We start from the raw sequence: 24,387 nt of genomic DNA on the forward strand, positions 1-24,387 counted from the left end.
CTTGGTGGACTTGATCTTTATCATCAAATGCCTCATGAGCCACTAGTGATGGGCTAGGCGCAGCCAGTCTGGCGATTCCTTGAGGACGTTCTCATCGCGCCAACTCAAAAATGAAGGTTTATCCCTTATACCAATGCCTAGAAAATTATTTTAGTGTGATTCTGTCCATCTAAGCCGATTGGTTATAAGGCAGAAATCTGTGTATTTTACCTTCTGTATTAATATTCTGACCAATCAGCTTAGATGCATAGAATCACGCTAAAATAATTTTCTAGGCATCAGTGTGAGGGATAATAGACTGATGAATCACGCTTCTTCGGGACGGTCCTGGTAAGGCCAGATCTTATCCATCCACTCTCTTTGTTCCTCACTCTCTGCTAACGACATGAACTTTTCCTTTTGCATGTAGTTGGTCTTCTGCAAAATGTCATAATCTTCGGGATCGACGACTCCGTCGACTGGCAGGATACCCGCGTCCTGGAACTCTGCCATTAGTTGCTCAATGTAATCACGGTTCTCCATCTCCTCGTCGTGCGATTCCTTTTCCTCTTCGGTGAATGAAATAGGACAATCAACAGCAGATTGCAGTTCCAGCCAATGGTCTGCCACAGCCATCAACGATGAGCGAAGCCTGAAAACTTCTCTCGATGACCAAGCCCCCGTTATTGCTTTAATCGTTTGGACGACAGGTGACTTCCAGGTATCATTATGACTTATGGCAGCATAGTGTCGGGGATTCCTCTTAGCGGTAACCACTTCATAATATTTATGGCACAGGGCGCTCTCATAGAGCTTGTCTGCCCTCAGTCTGTCCTTCTCGGGTAAGTTATCGTAACCCTCGGGGTTTTCTGGCATAACCCAACCGAGCGGAAGCGGGCTGACGTGTTGGACCATCCGAGGCACCTTGGCTTGCAAGACCAGGGGAGCAACTGCTGTATTCTGCCAATCAATGACGTCGGTGATAGTTTCTGCATTGAGGTCGACGTAGACGTTGTTGAGATGGAGATCACTGTGCCACAATGTCGGTTGCAAAAGGTCCGCAGACTCGGATTCACATTGTGTTAAGTGTGGAACGACCAGCAGATACTTCTCGATGAGGTCCATGTATTCGCTAGGCATCTCGCGATCAGTGTTGCTGCGGTAATAGTTCATGCGTGGTCGTGCCTTCTGCAGTGCCCATACTCTCTCACTAATACCTATACTTGTTGCAAAATCGGAAAGCTGACGCCCTATCATACAACACAAAAGTCAGAAGGGACATAATGAAATTTGGGAAGATGAGAAACTTACAAGGACCCCAACACAGCCCCATCTCGGCGCGGCCATCAGACCAGAAAACTGGGTCTACCACTGGACCGATGCAGAATTTCTTGGAATCGTCCCCACCAAGCGAGAGCTGACTTTTGGAATATGCTGTGGGCAGATCTTGTGCGTAGTATATGCATCCGTGTCCTGGGAATGGCACTGACACTATCTTCGCTTCCAATTCCACCACCTGCCTTATATATTTGTGCTTAGATGGACTGGGGAGCTGATACCAGACATCGCCGAGAGGAGTCCCTTTTGCCTTTTCCATGATGATGTATTCACTTCCAACAGGGTTCGACGGGTCACAACTCCAACTCAGCACCCGCGGCACGGGTAGACCGATAATATCTCGTGCCTTCCAATATTAGCCTTGGCATTTCTGTTTCGCGAATTCGGCGCTTACATAGTCCATGGTTGCCACTTCACTGGCGATAGTGGGAACCTTTGGTCCTGCATTAGGATTTGGCAGCTTTGCGACCACTTCGGATCCATTCTTGAATGTAAGCAGAAAGGTTTTATTATATTGTCCCTCTCGATATTTCATCACACGGGTGCCTTAAGATGTTATTAGACAAACTATGCGCTGAAGAAAAGGGGGGTGCAGTACATGTATTCGCATCTGTGCCACTTGATCGGGCGGCAACAGTAAGAAGCTCCTGGATATTAAATTTTCGATATCTCGCCGAAGCTTCTTGAGTATCGTTTGATCTGCTGTTGAGTCAATAAGCAGTCAAGAGCAGTATTTATTCGCAGACACGTACAGCCATCTCTTGGTGGTATATCGGTAAAAATCTTCTTCACTGGCTTCAACGACTGTAAAATACAATGATAAGCAGCATGTTCAATAGCAAAGGTCCCCAGCGAAGCTTCTCACCGGTGCCATCATTCTTCTGTAAGTACAATGAAGTAGAGGAGGACATCGCTTGATGGCAGTTCCTGGAAGGATTCATTTTTCCGCTGAATCGACGGTGGACAGGTCCGAAAGAATATCTTCTGGAGACCGAGAATAAACTATTCAAGGATCGAATTCTCATATTGTCACCTGAGAAGATGCTGACAAGCAGTGCTGTCAATGAAGTGGTAGCTTGGAGCCTTGGACCTTGGTAAACGGCCACAGGGGATCTAAACGACGTGATTGGCAGAAGCTGCAGCACAGCGTAAACATCATCTACGCGCTGAACAGTCCGCCGTAGTACGCCTTGTATCTCTCAGACACCTCCGTACTACCAATCTGCGAACAAGTAATAAACCACACAGAAGACGACAGATACATATATTACAAGAGATAGACACTCGAAGGGATAAAACACCAAACAGCAGTAAGTCAATAACGCATCCCTCCTACAGCTGCTCAGACTGCACTTGGCACTACTCTTGATTGTAATTGCGCGGCTCGCCACTGTGCGTTCAGAGCCCATGAATTACTGTTCAAGATCATCTTTACAGAATGCAGCTACGCCGTGGTTGGAAAGGGAATGGCTTCCAGGTGTGGGAGGAGGTCCCATGTGAAGCAGAATATATCGGATTTTTTGAAGGGACAAGAAGCCGAGTACCACGAAGCACCAACCGTGACCGATGCTGCAACGAGAGATCCCAAAGTCAGAGAAGCAAACTCGTGAGTTGGGAATGATACACAATGTCTTTCAGGCAGACAACATTCTATGGCACGCTGAGCTCAAGCGAGCCTTTATCAAATCTGTGGTCGCCTTGACCTCTCAGGCCCACAAACTAGCATAACAGACAAAGGTGATGCTTTATTAAGTATAGTCAAAGGGATCTTCTCTAAACCTTTTGTACGTTCTGCATTTAACATTATAATAATGATGGCTTTCCGTACACACGCTCCACTCTTAGAAAAGAGGTCCTGGAGGTCATGTCACGAGAAAGTTAGGTGCATCAAGACTACTATAAATATCTTCAACACGCGCGTAAAGGCAAAGTGTATGATTTAGTCATCGACAAGTTCATTTTTCCATTGCTCTTGTAGTGACTCTATCAAGTGTGACGTGTTCCAGCCAGTCTTCAACTCCATATATTGCAGTAGCTCTTCAGCAGCTTCTTGATCTAGTTTATGCCGTAGTATCCAACCCCCTTAGAAGGTCAGTTTCGTATGACAGCGCGAGGAAAGAAGGAAACATGGCAAGCATAACTCACAAGCCACTAAACTATGCCGTGCAGTGAAAAGGGTATTTTCAGCTCTAGGGTTCGACGCAGCGAGGCCTAGCACATTGAGAAGATGGTCCCGGACAAGTTTCTGCCTCAAATTAGCCCTTGCTTCCATGTGCCAATAATCAATGTCGACATACTTCAACATCCCGTGATCGTTGCAGGCTTTCGTATGGGAGAAACGGTCTTGCACAACCAGACAAAGCAAGTATAATCTTTGCGATGTGGTAGTATTGTAAACCGACAACTGCATTGGGTCAGCGAGCACGGCAAGATATCAGGGCGCTTACATACCATGAACTGGCAATAGGGTCCAGATACTTGGGAATCGTCGATCAGACTCCTTTCCTCGAGGAACAAAATGGACAGGTTGGAATGTCTGCGGTTTGGAAGCATTCCAATCGTCGACTTCTGTCTCTAGATGCTTAAGTGAAGCGTAAGAACGGCTCGTCTGGTTGCCCTCATTGAAAGCGCAGCTCAGGATTCTGGCTAACAAAAAGACCATCCTGTTGGACCAAGCAAAGTCGTCGGTTCTGGTAAAGACATCCGAGCGCTCGAAGCTCTGTAGATTTGTCCGCAATGGCGACTGTGACGTGAGCGATATGTACATGTCCTCGCGAAGGCACAACCAGGCGGCTGCTTCACCTAATCCTCCGGAGGATCCAAAGGAGGACATCGTATTTAATATATGTGTCGTTCCCGTTAAATGGAACTGGTTGTCCTGAGCTAATGCGCGTAAGCATGGGAAGTAGCTCATTGCCCGCATACAACTTACGATCCATTTCTTCATTCTGACGGAGAATTGCAATGGCGGCTAGTAATTCCTCGGTAATCTCATTTTCATTGCACGACAGTGTTGGAATGAGAAGCTCAAGACATCGGTTGTGATACTTCAATGACTCTGTGTCGCCGTCCAGTCTTTGTCTGTTGATATGCCGGGACGAAAACGCAAGGATAGCCGCGCGTAATACTGGCTCGTGGAGGGCTCGCGCTGGAGCCACCATTTCAAAGTGTCTTTGAGGGTCGGTAATATCGGTCTATGAGTATGTTAGCATTTCTCGTAAAAATAAAAAGCCCAGAAAGTTGGAACCGAATATCGCTAGGAAGACTGACCCACATGGCCATATTATCAACGAAATTGCGGAAGAGGACAGCCTCCCTTGCACTGAGAGAAGTCTGCGTTTGTGACCTCGCCAAATCACTCAAACTAGCCGAGTTGCGACGCAGCTCTGTCGAACATTCGGCATCCGGAGGTCCATGATGAGTGACAGGGCTTCCTATATTCAGAGCTGCTTTAGTCACGGTCGACACTATGAACTATTTGAGCAGGATCCGTCAGACGCAAGGAAACGCACCATAGGCTGGTCTGTTGGCAGGAGTAGAACTCTGTTGTGTCCCAGATGGGTCCTCTTCGGGAAATATCTGATAGCTTCGACGGTGGGCCTCCGACCCTGGGGTATCATGGCTCTCTTGAGAAGGTGGTGATGAATTGCTTTCTACGTAAAGACTTTCAATCTCGCATGTCTCATCGTGGAATCTGACTTTTCCCCATGCAAGTCAGAAATCGAATCAAAAACAATGAGACTGACTTACTGGGTCCCGTCAAAGATGGCCAAGCAGCCGTTTCAGGGAACGTCACATCCTGGTCCTTGACAAAGTCTAGGCCATTTCGAAAGCGAATGTTGAGACATCGCTCGCAATCTTCACCGGCATTTCTGCAGTTGTCGCAGGCTGGTGTTTTTGTGTCGCCTATTAAGCTAGATATATGAGCCCCGTCCTCCCTGCTATAGAAGGTGTACGTACATTTTAGATGACGAGCTGTCGATAATCCAGTCAGTACGTCGAAAATACAATACGCAAGCTATTTTGTCTTTGGTCGGCACGAATTGATGAGCACTTACCCCTACATCTGTGACTGAATCAAGTGGTCAGCGAGTTATCGTCATCGCACGAGTAAAATAACTTCAATGGACGTACCAGCCAGCAATCAGTCGACGTCTTTTCTTCGAGGTTGCCATTGCCCTGCACTTTCTCGTGCCTGGTGAAGGAAGCAAGTGGGGAGACGGAGAGACTTGCCCTGTAAGTTGTCCATCCACATTCTTCTACCCCGCTGTCCCCGCACCACGGCCAGAACTTCCCCACACTAACTGTTCTCCCTGGTATCTTCAACACTCCAACAATTAGGAAGGCGAAGATATCCTATCATATTTGTCTCTACATGTTGGGGAAGCTGGGAGTAAGAATTTATTCCGTTCTTTAGTATAGCCCAAACAATGAACCAAGTCATCTACGCACCTTCAAAGGAGGCTCCCCGCGGCATAAAGTCTCGCCGGCTCCACCAACAAAGTCGACTCAAGCGACTGGCGCGAGACCCTTTCCACTTCCCTCTCCGACCTGCCAGTTACAATATACAATTCTTATCGCCCCGATTGGGACAGCTCGTGGACCGACGACATCAATTTCCCTCCTTACCGCGAGCAGGTGGAGTGGGAGCTCGACAAGCAGCACAAGGCCGATATTGTCATTATTTACTTCCACCCCGCTACTCAGGCACCCGTCAGTTTGCTAGAGCTGGGAATCTGTGCGCGGGTTCCTGGAAAGGCTATTGTAGTTTGTCCCGAGGGATACTGGAAGAGGGGGAATGTGCAGATTGTGTGCCAGAAATATGGAGTTGAAATGGTGGACAATGTTGATGCGCTGACGGAGGCCATTGTGAAGAGGTTGCCTGTTTGTTCGTGACTTTTTTCTCTTCAAGGCTTGATAAATTCTTACGCTGCCCCAAGAAATCTAATTTAACAGTGCAGTAGCCGTATATGGCTTCGGAGAAGTTAAGGTCAAAAGTTGAATAGGACTGTCTGTTACGAGGTCGATTCTCTGCTCATCTTAAACACCTTTAAACCATTTGTGTGCCAATGCCTCGTGGGCCGTGATTCTCCTTTCTGGGTCAAAATTCGTCATGGCGCAAATAAGACTTTTAAAATCGTCATCAATACCCTTCCAAAGGGCGAACGGTTTGCGCGGGTTTTCTTTAGTAAAACCGTCCCGAATTACCTCGAAAACGCGAACCCAGGGACTATCGCCAAGATGTCTCAAAAGCCCAGTCAGACCGTCTTCATCCGCAAAGTAGGAGATCTGGCGCTCAAGTACAATGGCCAATGGATCCACGCCCTCATCCAACTCCTCTTCCCCAACCGCAAAGATGACGCGTTTATGCAGCGCAAAAATGCACTATATAGTAAGTGAATGACCCGCTTACAAGCCAAGGACTCATTGAGGTAGAAACTTACGAGAAGAGCAAAAGAGAAAATGTCAGAGGGCTTATTAACACGTCCTTGGGCATGGGCTTCAGGACTTCTCCACATCCAGTTCCCTGCCTGTTTCCCGATCATATCACATCCAGGAGGGATATGCGCGGCATCTTCGAGATCCCCAATCAGCACTCGCTCGATTACGATTCCATCATGGTGATCTTTCCAGTTGACGAAAACATTGTCCGCCTTAATGTCTACCCAAAAGTAAGTCGCCGCTCACCGTTCCACGAAAGTGTGACCTACCTGTATGGACAATATCTTGATCATGGAGTTCTGCAATTCCATAAAGGGCATCTTTAAGGATCCTCTTTGTCACTTTAAGGGGCAAGTCCTTCTGAGCAAGGCGTAGAAGATGATCCGCAAAGTATTCAAAAACGAACATTGACTTCTTGAGGATGGTGTCCTGGGCAAGACGAACATGGCTGGCACCGTTGCGGCGTAGCGTATCATTTATATTTTGGAGATCTTCGAAATTAACTGGGTGGATATACTTCAATATGAATCTTTGGTCGCCAGCGCTGGGGAAGTAGTAAGCAGGCAATCATGAGAAGCAATAATCAGGTAAACCCACGTGGCAAGGTAAACCTGACGTTGGGGGAACGTCTCTTCCTGAAGTACGCGTTGGATTTTATACTTATGACCAGACTGGCCAATGTAATTCTCAATGTCTACCGCAGTTGACAGTGTGCTTGTCCTGCGATAAAGGGCGCTTTTCAAACAAGCCCGTTTTCCGCAAGAGCGAACAGCTAGGGTAGAGAGAGAGTTTAATAACAACATTGGGTCGGGTAAGGTAGTCACACCGAAACAATGTTGTTGATGGTATTCTTATAATGTCGCTAGAGATGGGACATTCGGGAGTTCCACTGAGATGGAGGGTGGAAACCCGCTCTGGGTTCGGGTGTACCGTGTACCCGTTGCCTATTTTGCTGACTAATTTCTTATATCGAGGATATTCTGTAAACGATATTTATGAGAGATAGCCTCCTATAAGGTAATATATATGAGATCATGATATACAGCTAGAACATCCAGTTGTTACTGAGATACAGAGGAAAACAATTTTTGTCATGGGTTTGAACCGCCAGATGGTCTTAGGAGACATTTTCCTTTGCCCAGCGGCCTGATTCTAGCGCTCACCTGGCTGCTACTCTTTTCATATATCACCTCAATGCTGCCAACCATGAGTCAAGGAACCTTAGGCGTCGTCGTTTGTTAAGAGAAGATATTACATATTCGGCTTCAAAAGCGCGTGAGACTAATGTATTACACTCATTGAGTTACTGGGGTCACAAAACCAATACTTTGAAACTTTATACAGAAAGAAACACATTATCGAAGCCACGGTGGCCATCTCAACGTGGACACAAGGAAATGCCACGTCGCCGGCCCAAAGGAATGGCTCTCGGGAACGGTCAACATTTGCATCCCAGTCTCCCTCGATAACAAGCCTGCATGGTAAGGAGATGTAGTATTTACCCTGCTAGAAGGAAGTAAACTAATCTGGAATATAAGGTGTAGTAGAGACCTTTGTTACTCTTACAGCTGCTGAAATGGAGGAGATAAATGGACATTAAATGTTTGCTCCTTCGGGCTGTCGTCTTGTCCAGTCAATATCTCGGGCTGTTCACTAATCTCACCTCAAGATGGAATGATTAATGATCATACAAGATCGCAGAATGGAGCACTCTAGCCAAAAGGGATATAGTAAATTAGAAGGCTTTGTAATCATAGCTACATTTGTACGCGTTAGTAAATAATGACCTGCTGGGCTTCTCCCATGGTGGTGATTAGCTCAGCCTGGTGCTTTGCGGAGATTGACACAGTGATTAGTGATCTGCGTGGGGAGAGGAGGAAGGTAGCCAGGTGTATGTATATAAAGTCCTAGGGACATATAGCAAGATATCCTGTGTCAACAATTGGTCTACAACACTATCAAGCTACTTCACTAAAATACAGAGTACCACAATGGCTGAATATCATTTGCTCCTTGCCGGTGCTACGGGATATATGTAAGTGCCCGACCTGCCACCCTCAACATTATTCTTGTCCATAGACATATCTGTACTCGATACGAAATGTGTCACTAATGCATACAATTTTATTGATCTAGCGGAGGGTCGATCCTTACTGGTCTTCTCCAGTCGAAGAATGACGCTTTTTCCAAAATCAAAATATCGGCTCTGGTCAAGGGGAGGACAAAGCCGACGCACTCAAGCAACTGGGCGTTCAGCCCATTGTAGTCCCGGATTACAACAATTTGGAGATAGTCCGGGAGGCAGCCAGCGGAAATGACAGTGAGTCTCTTCTTTGGAGAAATGGCGATTTCGTGAGCGTGGATGCTCATTCGGTTTCCGGCAAGTCGTCATCAACGCTGGGTTCGGATTCCATCCCGGGTTTGGAAAGGCTCTAGTGGAAGGGTTAGGAGAGAGAAAGAAGGCAACGGGGAAGGATACTTATATAATCCATGTGAGATCTTCGGTTCCGTTTGTCTGACATAAGTGGCATATGGGCTAACTGCGTAGACATCCGGAGTCTCTAATATCGCGGACTTGCCTCTCAGCGGTAGATTCACCGACACGCAAATCTTCAGCGACAAGGATGACATCTACGCGCACGAGGAAGGCCGAGAATCGCAGGTGCCGAACGCGCAGCGTACGACCGAGCTGACTATCATCAATACTGCGGAGGCTCTCAATGTGAGAGCATACATCGTATTCAATCCCATCATTTATGGCATTGGGTTGGGGAACTTTAACAAGTTCTCGTTCCAGATTCCGCTTCTCATCAGGAAGTCGCTTGCTCACAAGCAGGCTATTGTGGTGGGTAAGGGAGACGGGATTTGGGGACACGTCCATATTGAAGATTTGGTGGACCTGTATCTCCTTATTCTGGAGAAGATAGTCGTTTCAAAAACGACGGAAATCCCAGTGAACAGGAATGGGATCTACTGTTCCGAGACGGGAGAGACCACGTTCCTCGATATCTCGAGAGAGATTGGAAAGGAGGGAAAGGCTCTTGGTGTCTTTGAGACGGATGAGGTGAGGAGTCTGTCGTTGCAAGACGCAGCTGAGGCAATCGGTTTCAACGAGGCTGTTGTGGAATTGGCTTTTGCATCCAAGTGAGATACTCTTTGCTTTATCTTGAGGGTGCACGCTAACGTGTATATGAAGTGCTCGAACCAAGTCGGACCGTGCTCGCGAACTGTTTAGCTGGAAGCCCAAGAGGACAGTTGAGGATTTCAAAAAGAGTATCTATGAGGAGTTCAAGGTCCTTTATCAGGGCAACTGAGGATGCACTGGACTGATGGCGCCCTCTCCTAGGATGGATCATTATAATGTTAAGGTAGGTTGTGGAAAAATACAAAGTTGTTGTGTTGACTCTGGTGAAGCAGAGGTCAAGATCTAGGTGCTCGTTTCCTCCATGCCCCCAGTTCATGGCCAATCTCCTAAGGCCTTGTGTCTGCCTTCTTGTACAGCCAAGCTCAAAATTGCATCCCATATCCAGCACGTGCAATTTGATTCTGTAACCCTAAATGACCAGGTAGCTAGTATGGGGCTTTGTTAATATGGGTTGGACTGCAATTACAAGGTGACTTGAAGTTGAATGGTACTTCACAGAACATAAGTGGCCAGAACCAAAATCTGCCCTTAGTATATATCTTTTCACCACTGAGCCAAAATAAAGCAGATGGCTTCAACGCAGGAGTGACTGACCTATGTCTAATTGAGGAATTCTTTGCTGAGCTGAAGGGTTATATTAGGAGAAACTGGTCAAGTATAAGGAAGAGCCTAGCCAAGGGTTTGGTACCTTTCTTCAACAGTGCATTGATGCTGTTGGTGCAAAAAGTGAGAGTGCCAAAGGACACTTTCGAAATGCCGGTGTATCAATCAAGCAGTATGATTAGAATGTGCACTCTCTTCTGTTAGTCACATATGATCATGCAGAAAAGTGACCCTATCTATGTTAGATACGGTACATGTCCATTTCTTAATTCAGCTGCTTGCAAAATAGTGGTTTATGCTCCTGGGAAGTCTGTGGAAACCTAAGGCTAAGCTGTATTTGGAATGGACATGGAATAGCTACTTTCTCTGAAGCTTACTGGTAATCAAATTATACCATCACTGTGATATCTCGTTTGTTCATTACCTGCTATCTCTGTGTATTCTTGAGGTCTTGAGGAGGTACCTGACAAGCTGGCGGTCCAGGCTGATTCCATCAAAAGAAGCAAAAGCTTAGCAACTGTCTACCTGACCCTCATCTTATGATTCCTCAGATGAGGTAAGCATATATAAGAAGGCTCAATCGTTACAATCGTGGCACCACTTCCTATCTGGCTGTCTTGGTGTGCTAATTAGCCCGCGTCCAGCACAGTAGTGCCTAGAGAGAACATAAGGCATGGCCACACTGCACACAATTGTCACAAAGTCTGAGACTCTGTGGTCCAAGCCCACATCGACAACAAATCCATAGAATATTTTTGCAATCAAAGTCGATTTCCAAAAGCTCGCAGGTCGTGCACATCAAGGAGGCATACCACGGTCCTGCTAGAGCAAGGAATTGTGCTCGGCGAATAAGTCCACTTTCCCCTATCTGCATAATATCATTTTGCGATGGCGTTGGCCCAACCCTGGGAAGCTTCAGTATATCTTCCAAGCTCAGTTCGCCCAAGCTCCCACTCTGCACACTAAGACTGGATTCAGCCAATAAATTGATATAAGGATATAGGGTCAATAAACTCACTCGGTGTGCGCTTTTGGGCTCGTCCGTATTTGGACCACAGGGATCATTGACAGTAACTCCTTTGCATAGGCAGCTGCTACCGCTGCTGCATATGGCTGCCACAGCTTGTTCTTATGCGAGTCTGCATAGTCGCAGATACCGCGTATTACCAAGCATTTGAAGTCGTTCATAAGTCCTGCCGCCTCCATCTCAAAGCACAGAATGTCACCACCCAGATCGCCCACCACACGGTCTCTCGTCAAGCCGTCTTTGATTACTTGATTTCCTGAGGCGATCAAGCCGTAGTGGATGCGAGGATTGTTTGATGAACGGGGTGGACGGGGAACTATGTGTTCTCTGCTGCAATTAAGGCATGCGTCGTCTGGATCCCCCATATGTTGATACTCTGGTTCAAAAAGAACGTCATACTCCGAACCTGGGTAAGAGGCTCTGGGAAACCGCGCCATAATCTCTGCCAGATGGAGCGGAATATGAGCGTCGCCGATCATACGGTCTGCTTCCAGATGCGAGATCGCTGCTAGTAGAATGGACGGTGGTTTGTTCAGAGCACCGGTACGCTGAAGTCGATTTCCACTGATGGCTTTACCATGGTCATACTGCACAACTCCACCAAAGGTACTTGTTGGCTTGCTGACCACGACGTCACCAAGTCTGATATCTGGACCTCTGTCGCTCGGTACCCCGCCCCCAATACCTACTAAAATGGTGAACCGGAGTTCGGGGAACGTGTGAAGCATGTGGGTTGCAACAAGAGTCGCCGAACAGATGCCATAAATGCCGAGCGGCAGACAGGCAATCACTATATTATGACCATAGAGCTCTCCCAAGGTATAGACATTGTGATCGTTTGGGGACTGAGGCAGACGTGTATGCATCGTCTCTAGCATTACTTTGCATGCCGCCATCTCCACCGGCAGCGCGCATATCCATCCGATAGTATAATCCGTGTGGGATCTTTGATTTGTGGCCATTTTCCATTTGACGATGTTTGATTTTGCTGCTCAGCGACCGTGAGAATCGGAAGATTGACTGACTTGGAACCTAAGCGGGACTCACAAGGCTAGGCTAATACCCGAATGGCTATGGCAGTGCGCAAAAGAAACACAATACTTACATTGGTGTAGGTAAGCCTTGTTGAGCTGGTGCAAGGCTGAACATTTCCAAGGACGAAGGTTGAGCACTTGGGCCATTGCTTGGGTTGGTCCACGTGTCTGCAACATGCTGTGCGGCGCTTAGGAGTAATTTTTGCCCCCGGGAGTCAGGTGTTGGATTGTGTGTATTCTAGTATTCTGTCTGGGGGAATGCAATTTCGAGCTTAACTGTACCCAGACCATCCTACAATCTGTCCGAGCCCTTCTCATCTATACCTGATATACCTGTCAGGAAACATTAAAGATACTATATAGTCATGGCTGTTCTTTCAATTCCCCCTCATAATATGGAAGAGAAAGGAAGAATGCCTGTACATGACACAAAGCCGATATCTAACCTGCAGAAAAACCTCTGTTGGTCGTTCACCTCCCTTCGTGCATTGGGATTGGAAAGATAACAATAGCGCATATCTTACGCTTTGGTGTCTATATTATGGATATAAGGCCATGGACTGACGAGAATACTGTCCGGATGCCCTTTTGGCCTAGAGGGATTAGATTTCTGTAGATATTGTCTTTTTTTATCGTTGTTTGGCAGAGGAACAATGGTTATTCTGATTTCTGACCCCGAAAGGCAGGGCAATCATCACTATAAATAGAGTATGAGCAGAAGGATCAGATAGGAACCAAGAAGGTTCTGTATAATGTAAGTACTTCTCCGAACCTTTTGGGACCTCTGAACCGATTTAACTATAGCCTTGACTTTTATTTTGCAGTCACTGAAATCCTTACCAGACCAATGGATCCATTGGGCGTTTCCTCCAGTACTGCTCCGAATGTAGTTATTGCACCTCCGAGACTATGACCAGCAACAACGACACTATAGTCTGCAAATGGAGCAGCAAGCTAATTAACAGATGCCATTATACATTGGGAGAACTCTACCCAGGCCTAGTAATAACCCGATGCACTTGGCATAGATAGGCACATGCTTGGAATCAATGTCAAGTTGCCAGTTGCCATAACGTCGGAATGACAGAACGATCAATTCATTTGTCTTGTCAACTGCCAGAAAACCAGTGAGATTACTCGGTCGTGTTTAATTAACCTTAATATCTGAGTCATGCATGGTTGATGGTCATAACCCCAGAATTCAGTGATGATAGTTGTATATGTCTGCTCCAGAACTGGACATACCCCTGGATCATACAACTTTTGAGCCTTGGTACAATTGCAAGTTAAAGTTTGCTGCACAAGTAGCGGAAGAATATTCAGAAAATAGTGAGAAATAGGTAAAACTCCAGGAGTAACATCTGCGTGAATTTTTAATGTTAAAAAGTTGTGATCTTATTTTAGTTGGAGATGAGTATCTGCGGCAGGTATTGTCCAGTCCAGAGAGGGGAAAAGGAGACTATAAAGTACACTTGGGGAAAGCATTTTGGCATGAAGACAGTATTCAAGGTTAGTTAGTTTGCAGGAATCGTTAGTGACGGCTAGAATGCATCTCCTGAAGTGGCTATATATACTTAGCTCAAGGTCACAAACAAAGCTCAGCTGGATACAGCATGTCAGCACATTGGCTTCTCAAACCGTTTCCGGACGTCATGCAGACATTGTCCTTATCGGCAGCTTCGAGAGGACGCACTGAATCCTGACTCGCAATAATATTTACTGTCAAGAATCTCCTGCTGTTTTCAGTAAAGTTTCGTGAACTCCACGGAAGTTGGACTGCAGCAATTAGAATGTGAATTACTTCCATGGTTTATCCCACTGATTTGGAATAATTGTACAGAGTACATTTCCCTACTAGGCTAAGTTAGAAGGATCGTCTAGACATAGGCCTTGCTCGCTAGATTATATGCCTCATAGGGAGTCAATTAGCAGGGATCAACAACATTTGCTGGTACGCAGAACAAAGAAAGTAAAATATAGCGACAAGGAAATTCAAGGCCCCGCGTTCCCCGACAAACTTTAAAAGACCCAGGCCAGTTGGGGTGCTTACTATGCTGTGACCTTCCCGGATGGAGCAGTTGATGTAATGAATCTAATGATACGATACTTAACTATGCGAAATTTGGAATTGGTTTAGGGATCGGCTGACCCGCCGGGCGCTAACCGGGCCGGAACCATGGCTCAGCGGGTCACCGGAAGACCCAAGACCCACTTTTGCGCCGTGTCATAGACCTCATGGAATGCCGTGACTGCATTGACAGTGGGATGTAGCCGTGGATACCTCTTTTGGGATTTGGCTCGCCATTCCGTTTCCTGCGCTTTAGAGCACGGGCCTTGGTTGATTCTGAATTAGAATTATATATATAAGAGGGCACGAGGCGGAAACTTCATACAGAAGATGGTTCTGAGCAACTATTCGTATGGATATGTAACCCTAGACTGAGTACATTGTTGGCACATCTTTAGGCTAATGATACTAGATTTTGATAAATACAAACATCCTTTTGGAGGCTGTCTAGGAAACAATCATTGGAAGACTATTTTGGTGCATTCTTGAAGAGAAATCTTATTAGTGACCGTGACAAATGTTTTGCGTACTAAATGTGCCCAGTGGGAGAGGATAACCCACCAATATGCATACTCAGGCTTTCACTATGATCCAGAAATAGAACTAGCTAAATATTGGTGTTAGAGTTCATTGAACTAGTTGCTAAGGCAGACTAATCTGGCTATTTGTTTAGGGTAGCATTGGTGATTACATGGAACAGATATAGCCTATGACAAGCTTGACAGTGTCCGGGCAGGCAATGCTCTACATGGTACATAAAGCAGGAAATCAATAAAAAAAAACCTGCTACGGTTTACACCAATAAACGCAAGGGATAACCTCAAATATGATACTAGCAGGCACAGAAAAACTGTACACGCCTCTGCATTTGCATCACAGTATAGGGAAAACCTAACAGACCAGGGAGAAAAACCTATACCGAGGCCCGTCCAAAAACCGGTAATTGCCAAATGCAGAACAGACCAGACGCCATGACCCCGTCCCTCGCTATTTCCCACCAATCTTTTGTCTAGAGACTGATTATCTTGACATCGTCTTTATAATCTCCATCGAAAATTACGTTCAGATCAACGTGCAGCCACAGTTCCTTCCCATTCTTCAGGTAGAACCGGAGTTCGCCCTTGGCAGCAATCAGGTTAACTTTGAGGGTAATCCCGTCCTCAAGGTTTCCAGTCAGAGTGCCAATGTTGATTCCAATCACAGCGACCGAAACTGAGGCTTCGTATGTGCTAGTGTCAACATAGCCGGAGACCTAATTGGCGGGAAGAAATCAGACGCTTGCTACTGCAGAGTAGAAAACAAAGGTTGTAACCGTACTGTGACGACTCCAAAAAAGCTGACCGGCCCAAAACCGACACGGACTTCAGGTTTCGCTGCAACTTGGAGGGAAGACGCAGCGGCTTCTGCATCGCTTATCTGCGTGGCAGAGAAGATACCAGCTGTTGGCTGGTTGAGTTTCACAATAGCTCCTGAGGGTTTTATGAATGTGAGTGTCTGAACGTATCGAAGGTACTAGTTGAATTACCTTCAATGTAATTGGCCATTTTGTTGTGTTTTGGTCGAAGCTGAATTAAGCTTCTGGACTCATCTCCACGGTGTCATGTCTGCGGATATGGCATCTAGAGTGGTATACACAGCGAGGTCGTCCGCCTTCTATGCGCAGTTGCAGGCTTGAATAATGCAATTGAGAATGTTATTGCCAATGCTTGCGGCTTTCAGTGAATAGTCAATATGAGAAAGGAAAGTAAATGATATTTGTAGCATTATTCCAACAATAGAGGGCAGCACTATAGAAGGTCTCCTGCACCAATGGTTCTCAAGCAGCTCTTTGTTCATAGCTAGGTAAATATACTACATCATAGGCTACGGCAGAGTCCGCAAAGGGCTTTGAATGGCAGGATTAGTGCTCCAGTCAGTAGTCCGAGTTCAGTACCACGCTCTGTAGGAGTATCGAGGACGATTCCGCGTATGTCACAACAGCTTAAGGACAGATCCTATTTAAACTAGTTGGAGTGATGCACTAAATTTGCGCTCATGTATCTACTGTCTTAAGTCTCACATTTTCATCCCGAATAAACTATTTTATGGAACATGTGCTCTTTCTATCCAACCCAGTTGGAGTTGGAGACCATCCATTACATCCCTGAATCAGTCTCTCTTAATCTGCCGGGGCTTTGCGTTCCTCCTACAGTTGCAAACGCAATGGACATACCTCAATACGCTCTGGAAAATACCGCAGGAAATACTTCTGGCACCATATCTCTCTTCCCAAACGACATTGATGATGGATATTTTAATAATCCATACCAGTTCCCGACCTTGAAAGACCTGCAGCTCGTATATGGCCATGACGTTATGAGAGCACAGCATATCCAGGACGTCAGCTCCAGCCCCAAGGCCAACAAGTACAGCACCAATGGCGAACTATCCGGCCGATATATCCACACGGAGACTAAAACGTCCACAGGAGCAAGATCTTCTGCCGAGACTGCAACTTGTGATAATGCAGGTGTGGTATCACTGTTAGATCTACTCATAGTTTGAATCACTAAGTTGTCTGATCCGCTAAACAGAGGGGATATCTCACTGCCGCCTGTACTATATAAGGACCTTAACTGTTCCTTCCAGTCACCCCAAATCCATCTTTCCTTTCGTCTGGCCATCATTCCACGACAGTCCTCCCTAAGGTAACTTTGCTACTTAACTAGCAAGCAATACCCAACATGACCACCGTTTCCCGTTAGTTCAACCTTCAATATTCTTTGCAAGAGGTAGACTAACCTATGACGCGGGCACTGGGAGGGGCTGTCAACGACAGCAATGATCTGACGGTGTATACCCAGGATATAAGCGGTGGGATTCGCGAGAGTATATATGAAAATGGATGGTCCAGCGGCAGATTAATTGCCAACTGCAAGCTGGGTTCTCCCATCGCTGCTACATCCCTGGCGCTTGGCAGTGTAAGATGCTAGCCATTCAGTTGCACAACAAAACCTAATGTCGTTTATAGATCCGCGTGTACTCTGTCTCCAACTACAACACTCTGCAGGAGGCAGCCCACGACGCTAACACTGGCTGGTACACCGGTGTGTCAGCCAACAGCAACATCCAAGTCGCAGCCAACAGCAGCGTGGGAGCCGCTTACCTTGCGGGAGCCTCGGGAACACAAGCTCTCCGAGTCTATGCTCAGTTGCCCGATAATTCAATCCAAGAATACGGATGGGATAGTAAGCTTTATCAAGGCATGCAACGTGTTCCCTAAATGACGTTGTTCTCTCTGTCTAGCCAATTCAAATCAATGGCAAACTTTCCAGAACCTGGGCGCGGCACTCCCTGGAACAGCTATAGCTGTAACGTCCTTCCTGCAACCTGACCAGGCTATAAGGTTGGTAGCATCCAATTCTAGCTGCGTGCTTTTGCAAGACCGCTGATAAAGTCGCCCAGAGTATACTTCCAGGACCCTCAGAACAACCTGGTTGAGATGGCATACGATGCCAATTCGGGCTGGAGTCCTGGCAGCTTCTCAGTCCCCAATGCCATCCCTCAGACTGCTCTCGCCGTTATCACTACCGAAGACGACAGCATTCATGTCTACTATGGTGGTTCTAACAATCGTATTCTGGAGAAAATCCATGATGCTAACTCAGGTTGGTATGACGGCGGATTCGCTCAGTCCAGCATCCCTGGGAGCCCGGTTGCTGCCATCAACTGGGGCACCGGTGGCGGGTTGAATATCCGCGTTTATTTCCAGCAGGCAGTATCCTATGTGACGGAGTATCAGTTCACGAATATGTGGATGCCCGGCTGGTCGCGTGGGCAGAAATAAATTCCGCCTGCGTAGCCTGGATCGACAAATGCAGAAGCAAAGTTTTAGTTACTCGGATAATGTTGACTGTGCTTTATGTCATTTACTCGCCTTTGAATGCAATTGTTCTCAAATTTCTGATTTCCCAAGGGACGGACGAACGGACGTGGAGGAATAAACAGCTCAGGTGATGGGAGACCAGTCGACCGGTCCTCTCATATCCGAACTCATAAACAGAGTCCTACCTAGGCAGTAGATTTAAGGACCCAGCCTGTGGGACCCTCCCGCGTCCAGCCTAGACCCGCCAAGGTATGGCCCGTATGGGTTGGGTTCGGGCCTAGCGTAAGAGTGGGAACTCCCAGGCCTGGACCCGACCTCGCCATAATTATTTATTATTATTCCGAATGGGCAAGTGTCTCCGGCTGCAAAGGGAAACTCTCTCCGGATTGTTTGCTCCAGTCTTCCGAAGTTCCGCTCCACCTTCACTCTTCATGCGGACCTCGACGTTGTCAATCATTAACGTAAGAGACTTTGACCAGTAAAATGATTAATTTCAGATTATTCTACCTCCGGAGATACTTGCCTGGTCTCAAATTACCCCTCACAACCAGCCTGCGATGATATCGAGACGATGGGGTCCTCAGTCGTTGTCTGTCTATAAAGATGCCGAATTCCCTGTTCAATCGACTATCTTGAGATGAGCAAAGCTCTGGAGACTTCTTTTCCGTCAACAATATAGGAGCTACCTAGTGAATTTTCTTTACCGCTGAAACTCATTGTTCAATTTCGAAGACAGACCACCAGAATGGCCGTACAGAAGCTTAAGGTTGGCATGGCTGGCTTAGGTAGAGTGGGCAAGCTCCATGCGATCAACTTCTTGCACCGCACTCCCCGTGCTGAATTGGTTGCTGCATTTTCGCCTGACCCCGCAGAGATCGCCTGGGGAAGACAGAATCTTGAGCCGTACGGTGTCACCCTTTATGACAATTACGATAAGATGCTTGAGCACCCAGGACTGATGGCCGTGGCTATTGGTACTGCAACCCCTGTCCATGCGGAAGAAACTATCAAAGCTATCGACCGCGACTTGCATGTCCTCTGCGAGAAACCGTTATCCACTGATGTTGAAGTGGTAAGTTCTACCTCCCCCCATGGGTGGCAGAAACCTGGACATGCTACCATATACTAACTGCAAACTGGACTTTTAGTGCAAGTCTGTCGTAAACAAGGCGAGAACCAAACCACATCTTAAGGTCATGTGCGGCTTCTCTCGACGATTTGATGAGTCCTACCGTGACGTATACGACAAGATCAGCCAAGGGCTCATCGGAAGACCTTCAATCCTTCGGAGCCAGACCTGCGATAAGCTTGATCCTTCGGGCTTTTATGTCGCGTACTCTGCGTGGTCGGGAGGTGTCTTCGTGGACATGTCTGTGCACGACATCGATCTTACTCTGTGGTTCTTTGGCGATGACGTGGTTCCCAAGACTATCTCTGCATATGGCATAACCGCTGTTCAGCCCGAGCTGAAGAAGTTCAACGACTATGACAACGCCGTTGGAATTGTCGAATTCCACAACGGCAAGATTGCATACTACTACTGCTCTCGCATGATGGCACATGGCCAAGAAGACACCACAGAGGTCATCGGCACCGAGGGCAAGTTGTCTGTGAACTGCAACCCACAGCGTAACTTGGTGAACTTCTACCATCCTGGAGGCGTTACTCGTGAGGCTCCCTCTAATTTCATAGGTCGCTTCGGGCCTGCGTTTGTGACGGAGGCCAATGAATTTACCGCCGCATGCTTGGATAACACACCACTCCCGATGAAGCTGAGCAACGCAGTCAAAGCTGTCGAGATTGGTGCATACCTCCAAGAAGCCCTGGTTACAGGCAAGCAGATTCACTTTGACGAAATTGGAAGGCGGGTGGAGAGAGCCCAGATCTGAATTGTCCTCGGACTGAGCACATCTACTTGATTGCAATTTGATCTTAATAAAATTTTGGATTTGCCAATTGTCCGCGTTACGATCCATCCATAGACCCGCAAAGTCAAATACTTGCCTAGAGATGACTCTTTCCAGTCGTAGTCTTTGTCCGCTCGAATGCATTGTCTATCCCTTCTAAGTATCGTATCTGTAACACCACATCTGTGTCGCTGGATCGCTCCACGGTTGGGGCTATGAGAGAACGACACCCCTAGGCTTTCCGGTAGCATATCTTCGTCTCGTGCCTCCTGCAGAGGACCATCTGCAACGTGCCAGATCTTCCATTCAAGAGACTGGCTTCTTGCATCTGACCAGCTCTTTTGATCCGCACAGCCTCGAAGGTGGAGAGTGCTTCTAGGATCTCTGAGCGTGAGCCAATCTTTGACAAAGCCTGCGCCAAAGCCACACCGTCTTCCACTTCCATCGCGGTGCCTAGCAATTGCTCGTAGGTATTGAACCAAGATACGAGGAAAGTATATCGGATGCTTGAAATGTACCTTGCCACATGTATGGCTTGGGTCTGCCGAACTTCCGACTCACGGTATACGTATCAGCGTCATGCGGATTCTGGGGAGTGTTTGTACCTGTATCGCTTTGATGACAAATCGATGATTGAAGCTCTTGGGTGTCATCGCTGAGAGGATACAGACCCAAATGGACGTCCATATTTTGAGGATTGGAACTCTGAGAAACAGCATTGTTTTTGCTTGAGGACAGCAGCTTGAAGTTGCCCGGCGTGTGTGTGTCCTAGTTGGAATGGCAAGGGTCTATTCCGATGTACTCTCTCTTAGACCTAGAATACAGCTAAATTACGGTCAGATTGACTGTCCTGGTATCATGGCTGGTGAACTAGCAAGGCCAGGGACATTCTCTCCATCGATATTGGCTTACTCCTTTGGCGCCTCCAATGGCTTTCCCCGCATTATCTATCCCCAGTTCCCACCAGTGCGCTCCTGTTATCTGATCTTCCATCACTCTTCTGTTGCCCACCTATTTTTATCGAATTGGAAGTTCTTTTATTATCTTCAACTATTCGTACTGGGAAGAGTGGACAGCCAGCCTACGGCTCTCTGTGAATTGTGTTGTGTCAAACAACAGACGGCCTATTTCAATGACGAAATCAACGGCTGAAAGATCGACATTCCTGTACTGACAGCCACGCAATCTCATAAGCAAGCCGATTGTATCCACAGCTAGCCTTGACGTGCTGAATTCCCATACTGATATATTCTAAATTCCCTATCTGCTTGCAATCGACTTTGCTGCCAATCTGGCCCGGTCTTTGAGAACCTGAGAACTCCACGCAGCAGGACATCGTCTACGGAATGCGTCTCTATTATGGTATTACACCTTTGCTTGTCACCTTCCTCTGCACCATTGTGTCTTCGCTCTATACGAGCCAACGGGGACGCGTCATTCATCAGCCAGCTCTGCCTCCCTCATACCCGCTGGCAGTAAGAAATCCGTATCTTTCAGCATGGATGCCGAGCGACCGGGTACAGATGTTACCATTCGCCGAGCCACAGTTCTGGGCCGGCCAGGAGCTTGGCTGGTCCGTCCTGGTGCGTGTTGACGGTCAGACGTATAGTTTAATGGGCGTGAAGGACCCCGGTAATGACGTCCAGCCGGCGGTTATGTATGGCGCGGAATATACAGCAACTCATTCGGTGTTTACTGCCAGTGCTGGAACGGTGATGGTCACGCTTGATTTCTTCTCGCCGGTGTCGCCGTTGAATTATCTCCGGCAGTCTCTTCCTTTTAGTGGGTGTGTTTTGTGCGATCGCTGGAGGGGAGCTAATGTGTTGTCATAGGTTATCTGACAGTGTCTGTTTCTGGGACTTATGCGAATAGCGTTCAGGTATTTTCGAGTGTTGATGGAAGATGGACGGGTGAGTCTGAAGGGACTGTCTGCGATTTTAATAAAGCAGGATCTACGGCAATGTTTTCATTGAAAGTCGAGAATGCTACGCTGTACTCCGAAAGTAGTGATATGGCTACGTGGGGAGAGGCAATATTTGCATCGCAACCAACAGCTTCCTCAAGGCTTTCCTTTGCATCAGGCAATGGAGCCCAAGTGCGGTCACAGTTCGTCAAAACCGGCAGGCTGGCTGCAGGCGGCCAGCAATGCAAGTCTAGGGACATCGTGGCACTCTCTCATGACCTTGGGGTTGCGACTGGTGACTGGGCAGTCACTTTTGCCATTGGATATGTGCGGGAAAAGGCAATCAACTACCTTGGAAATGCATACACGGGGTATTATAGGGCAGAGTATCCCAATACATACCAAGCGGTCACATACTTTTTGGATGACTATTCAGATGCCCTCAGTGAGTCCCTAGTACTCGACCGGAAATTGTCTACCGCAGCAAAATCGGTCGCGGGACAAAAATACGCGGACATCGTCACACTGTCAACTCGGCAAGCGTACGGAGGAATCGATCTGACAATTCCAAACGATACTCTCGATACCAGCGAAGTGTTAGCCTTCATCAAGGAGCTCTCTAGCGATGGGAATGTCAACACAGTGGATGTCATCATGCCTGCATTTCCCATATATTGGGTTATGGATCCGGACTATATCCGACTACTGTTAGAGCCGATGATGAGATATCTCGCAGCAGGACGCTGGCACAAACCGTATGTAATCCACGATATGGGCAGCCATTATCCCAACGCCGTCGGACACGATGATCAACAGGCGGAACCGATGCCCATCGAGGAGTGCGGCAACCTCATGATTCTTACCCTGGCCTATGTGCGCGCGACTGGCGATGAGGCATGGGCAGCCCAGTATTTCGACATCCTCAGAGGATATGCCGACTATCTGGTTGAAAATAGCATCGACATCGCTGAGCAGCTTTCCTCAAACGATGCTGCTGGTCCGCTGGCGAATGAAACCAACCTCGCCATAAAAGCAGCGGTTGGTCTCAAAGCATTCGGAGAACTAACAGGATTGACCGAATATTCCAACATTGCAGAGGCACGAGCCGACCTATTCTTCACCCAAGGACTGGGGACAGATGAGCAAAAGACTCATTTCGTGCTGCAGTACCCCGACAAGCCATCCTCGTGGAAGACGCCGTATAACCTCTACCCAGATGTGTTGTTGAGCCTTGGAACCTTCCCAAAGGAAGTTCACCAGATGAGCAGTGCATTCTTCAAGTCAGTAAGAGCTGAATACGGAGTCCCTCTGGACAGCCGGCAAGACTGGGCCAAGTCGGACTGGAACATGTGGCTGGCAGGCACACTTGATAACAGCACCCGCAGCGAATTTGTGGATGACCTGTGGGCATTCATGACCAATGGCAAGCATAATTGGCCATTCTCGGATAGATATATCGCGAGCTCAGAGAAAGGTAACACGCCTGGGGTTCCAGTGCTGTGTCGAGCGCGCCCAACAGTGGGTGGGCATTTTGCCTTGCTGGCACTAGAGGGACCTAAATCCCTTCAGGTCGGGCTACCAGAGCTGGAGGAAAGCTCCAGCCTGAGTGAGCAAGACAGCCAGCAGGTTCTGGGAGAAGAAAGGCAAGAGCTGTGACGTTGAGCGGACCAGGTGTTGGACGACTTGTGGGCTTAACATGGACATTTGGCCTCCTATTAGACTATTTTTGGTGACTTCGATCTATTTTCTCCTTTTTCCTCTGCTTTTCTTTCTTGAAGATGCATCCGAAGCATCCTGAAACCAGGTGCAGTGAATGGACTGAGCAGCAGGAAAAGGCGGTGGTAGAATGGCTGAATAGGACACCCAGCCACCAGAAAAGAAACACAGACTGAACGAAACAAATCAATTTGTCTCCAGCACACTGCCTTCAATCTCCTGAGGAGACTTAGGGTAATAATCCGTGCAGTAGCAGCGTAACACCGTCTTTATATGTGGACCAACTGCTGAATCCCTTGCGGCGCGCTGGCCCCTGCGATGGCGCTTACATAAGCGGGGTGACGGCGGGCTTTCTTTTCG

General features: G+C 47.5%; 9 protein-coding genes across 9 annotated transcripts; 4 read left to right on the top strand and 5 right to left on the bottom strand.

Annotated features, from left to right (window-relative positions):
- Window positions 1-306: 306 nt before the first annotated feature.
- Aspvir_009686 (phosphotransferase family protein) lies at window positions 307-1,720 on the bottom strand (the record flags this gene model as incomplete). Its single annotated transcript, XM_043272824.1, has 3 exons — window positions 307-1,229; window positions 1,291-1,663; window positions 1,712-1,720. 3 exons carry the CDS (start codon window positions 1,718-1,720, stop codon window positions 307-309), a joined length of 1,305 nt encoding a protein of 434 aa, XP_043128759.1.
- Window positions 1,721-3,760: 2,040 nt separating this feature from the next.
- Aspvir_009687 (uncharacterized protein) lies at window positions 3,761-5,187 on the bottom strand (the record flags this gene model as incomplete). The annotated part of the gene is made up of 6 exons (XM_043272825.1): window positions 3,761-4,200; window positions 4,250-4,511; window positions 4,588-4,751; window positions 4,830-5,015; window positions 5,068-5,122; window positions 5,182-5,187. 6 exons carry the CDS (start codon window positions 5,185-5,187, stop codon window positions 3,761-3,763), a joined length of 1,113 nt encoding a protein of 370 aa, XP_043128760.1.
- Window positions 5,188-6,357: 1,170 nt separating this feature from the next.
- Aspvir_009688 (uncharacterized protein) lies at window positions 6,358-7,562 on the bottom strand (the record flags this gene model as incomplete). The annotated part of the gene is made up of 4 exons (XM_043272826.1): window positions 6,358-6,702; window positions 6,762-6,979; window positions 7,029-7,303; window positions 7,357-7,562. The coding sequence occupies 4 exons, from the start codon at window positions 7,560-7,562 to the stop codon at window positions 6,358-6,360; spliced, it is 1,044 nt and encodes a 347-aa protein (XP_043128761.1).
- A 1,188-nt stretch (window positions 7,563-8,750) lies between these two features.
- On the top strand, window positions 8,751-10,073 carry Aspvir_009689 (uncharacterized protein; the record flags this gene model as incomplete). The annotated part of the gene is made up of 6 exons (XM_043272827.1): window positions 8,751-8,794; window positions 8,839-8,846; window positions 8,975-9,079; window positions 9,145-9,251; window positions 9,308-9,903; window positions 9,956-10,073. The coding sequence occupies 6 exons, from the start codon at window positions 8,751-8,753 to the stop codon at window positions 10,071-10,073; spliced, it is 978 nt and encodes a 325-aa protein (XP_043128762.1).
- A 1,448-nt stretch (window positions 10,074-11,521) lies between these two features.
- Window positions 11,522-12,496, bottom strand: Aspvir_009690 (5'-methylthioadenosine/S-adenosylhomocysteine nucleosidase family protein; the record flags this gene model as incomplete). The annotated part of the gene is made up of 1 exon (XM_043272828.1): window positions 11,522-12,496. The coding sequence occupies one exon, from the start codon at window positions 12,494-12,496 to the stop codon at window positions 11,522-11,524; it is 975 nt and encodes a 324-aa protein (XP_043128763.1).
- A 3,149-nt stretch (window positions 12,497-15,645) lies between these two features.
- Window positions 15,646-16,180, bottom strand: Aspvir_009691 (uncharacterized protein; the record flags this gene model as incomplete). The annotated part of the gene is made up of 3 exons (XM_043272829.1): window positions 15,646-15,888; window positions 15,954-16,105; window positions 16,162-16,180. 3 exons carry the CDS (start codon window positions 16,178-16,180, stop codon window positions 15,646-15,648), a joined length of 414 nt encoding a protein of 137 aa, XP_043128764.1.
- A 1,179-nt stretch (window positions 16,181-17,359) lies between these two features.
- Window positions 17,360-18,462, top strand: Aspvir_009692 (uncharacterized protein; the record flags this gene model as incomplete). Its single annotated transcript, XM_043272830.1, has 5 exons — window positions 17,360-17,375; window positions 17,439-17,596; window positions 17,647-17,863; window positions 17,922-18,021; window positions 18,081-18,462. 5 exons carry the CDS (start codon window positions 17,360-17,362, stop codon window positions 18,460-18,462), a joined length of 873 nt encoding a protein of 290 aa, XP_043128765.1.
- Window positions 18,463-19,246: 784 nt separating this feature from the next.
- Aspvir_009693 (putative NAD binding Rossmann fold oxidoreductase) lies at window positions 19,247-20,390 on the top strand (the record flags this gene model as incomplete). Its single annotated transcript, XM_043272831.1, has 2 exons — window positions 19,247-19,573; window positions 19,650-20,390. 2 exons carry the CDS (start codon window positions 19,247-19,249, stop codon window positions 20,388-20,390), a joined length of 1,068 nt encoding a protein of 355 aa, XP_043128766.1.
- A 1,364-nt stretch (window positions 20,391-21,754) lies between these two features.
- Aspvir_009694 (putative glutaminase) lies at window positions 21,755-23,967 on the top strand (the record flags this gene model as incomplete). Its single annotated transcript, XM_043272832.1, has 2 exons — window positions 21,755-22,190; window positions 22,241-23,967. The coding sequence occupies 2 exons, from the start codon at window positions 21,755-21,757 to the stop codon at window positions 23,965-23,967; spliced, it is 2,163 nt and encodes a 720-aa protein (XP_043128767.1).
- Between the last annotated feature and the right edge of the window lie 420 nt (window positions 23,968-24,387).

Source organism: Aspergillus viridinutans, assembly GCF_018404265.1.
Source record: "Aspergillus viridinutans IFM 47045 DNA, scaffold_9, whole genome shotgun sequence".
Classification (NCBI taxonomy): Eukaryota; Fungi; Ascomycota; class Eurotiomycetes; order Eurotiales; family Aspergillaceae; genus Aspergillus; species Aspergillus viridinutans.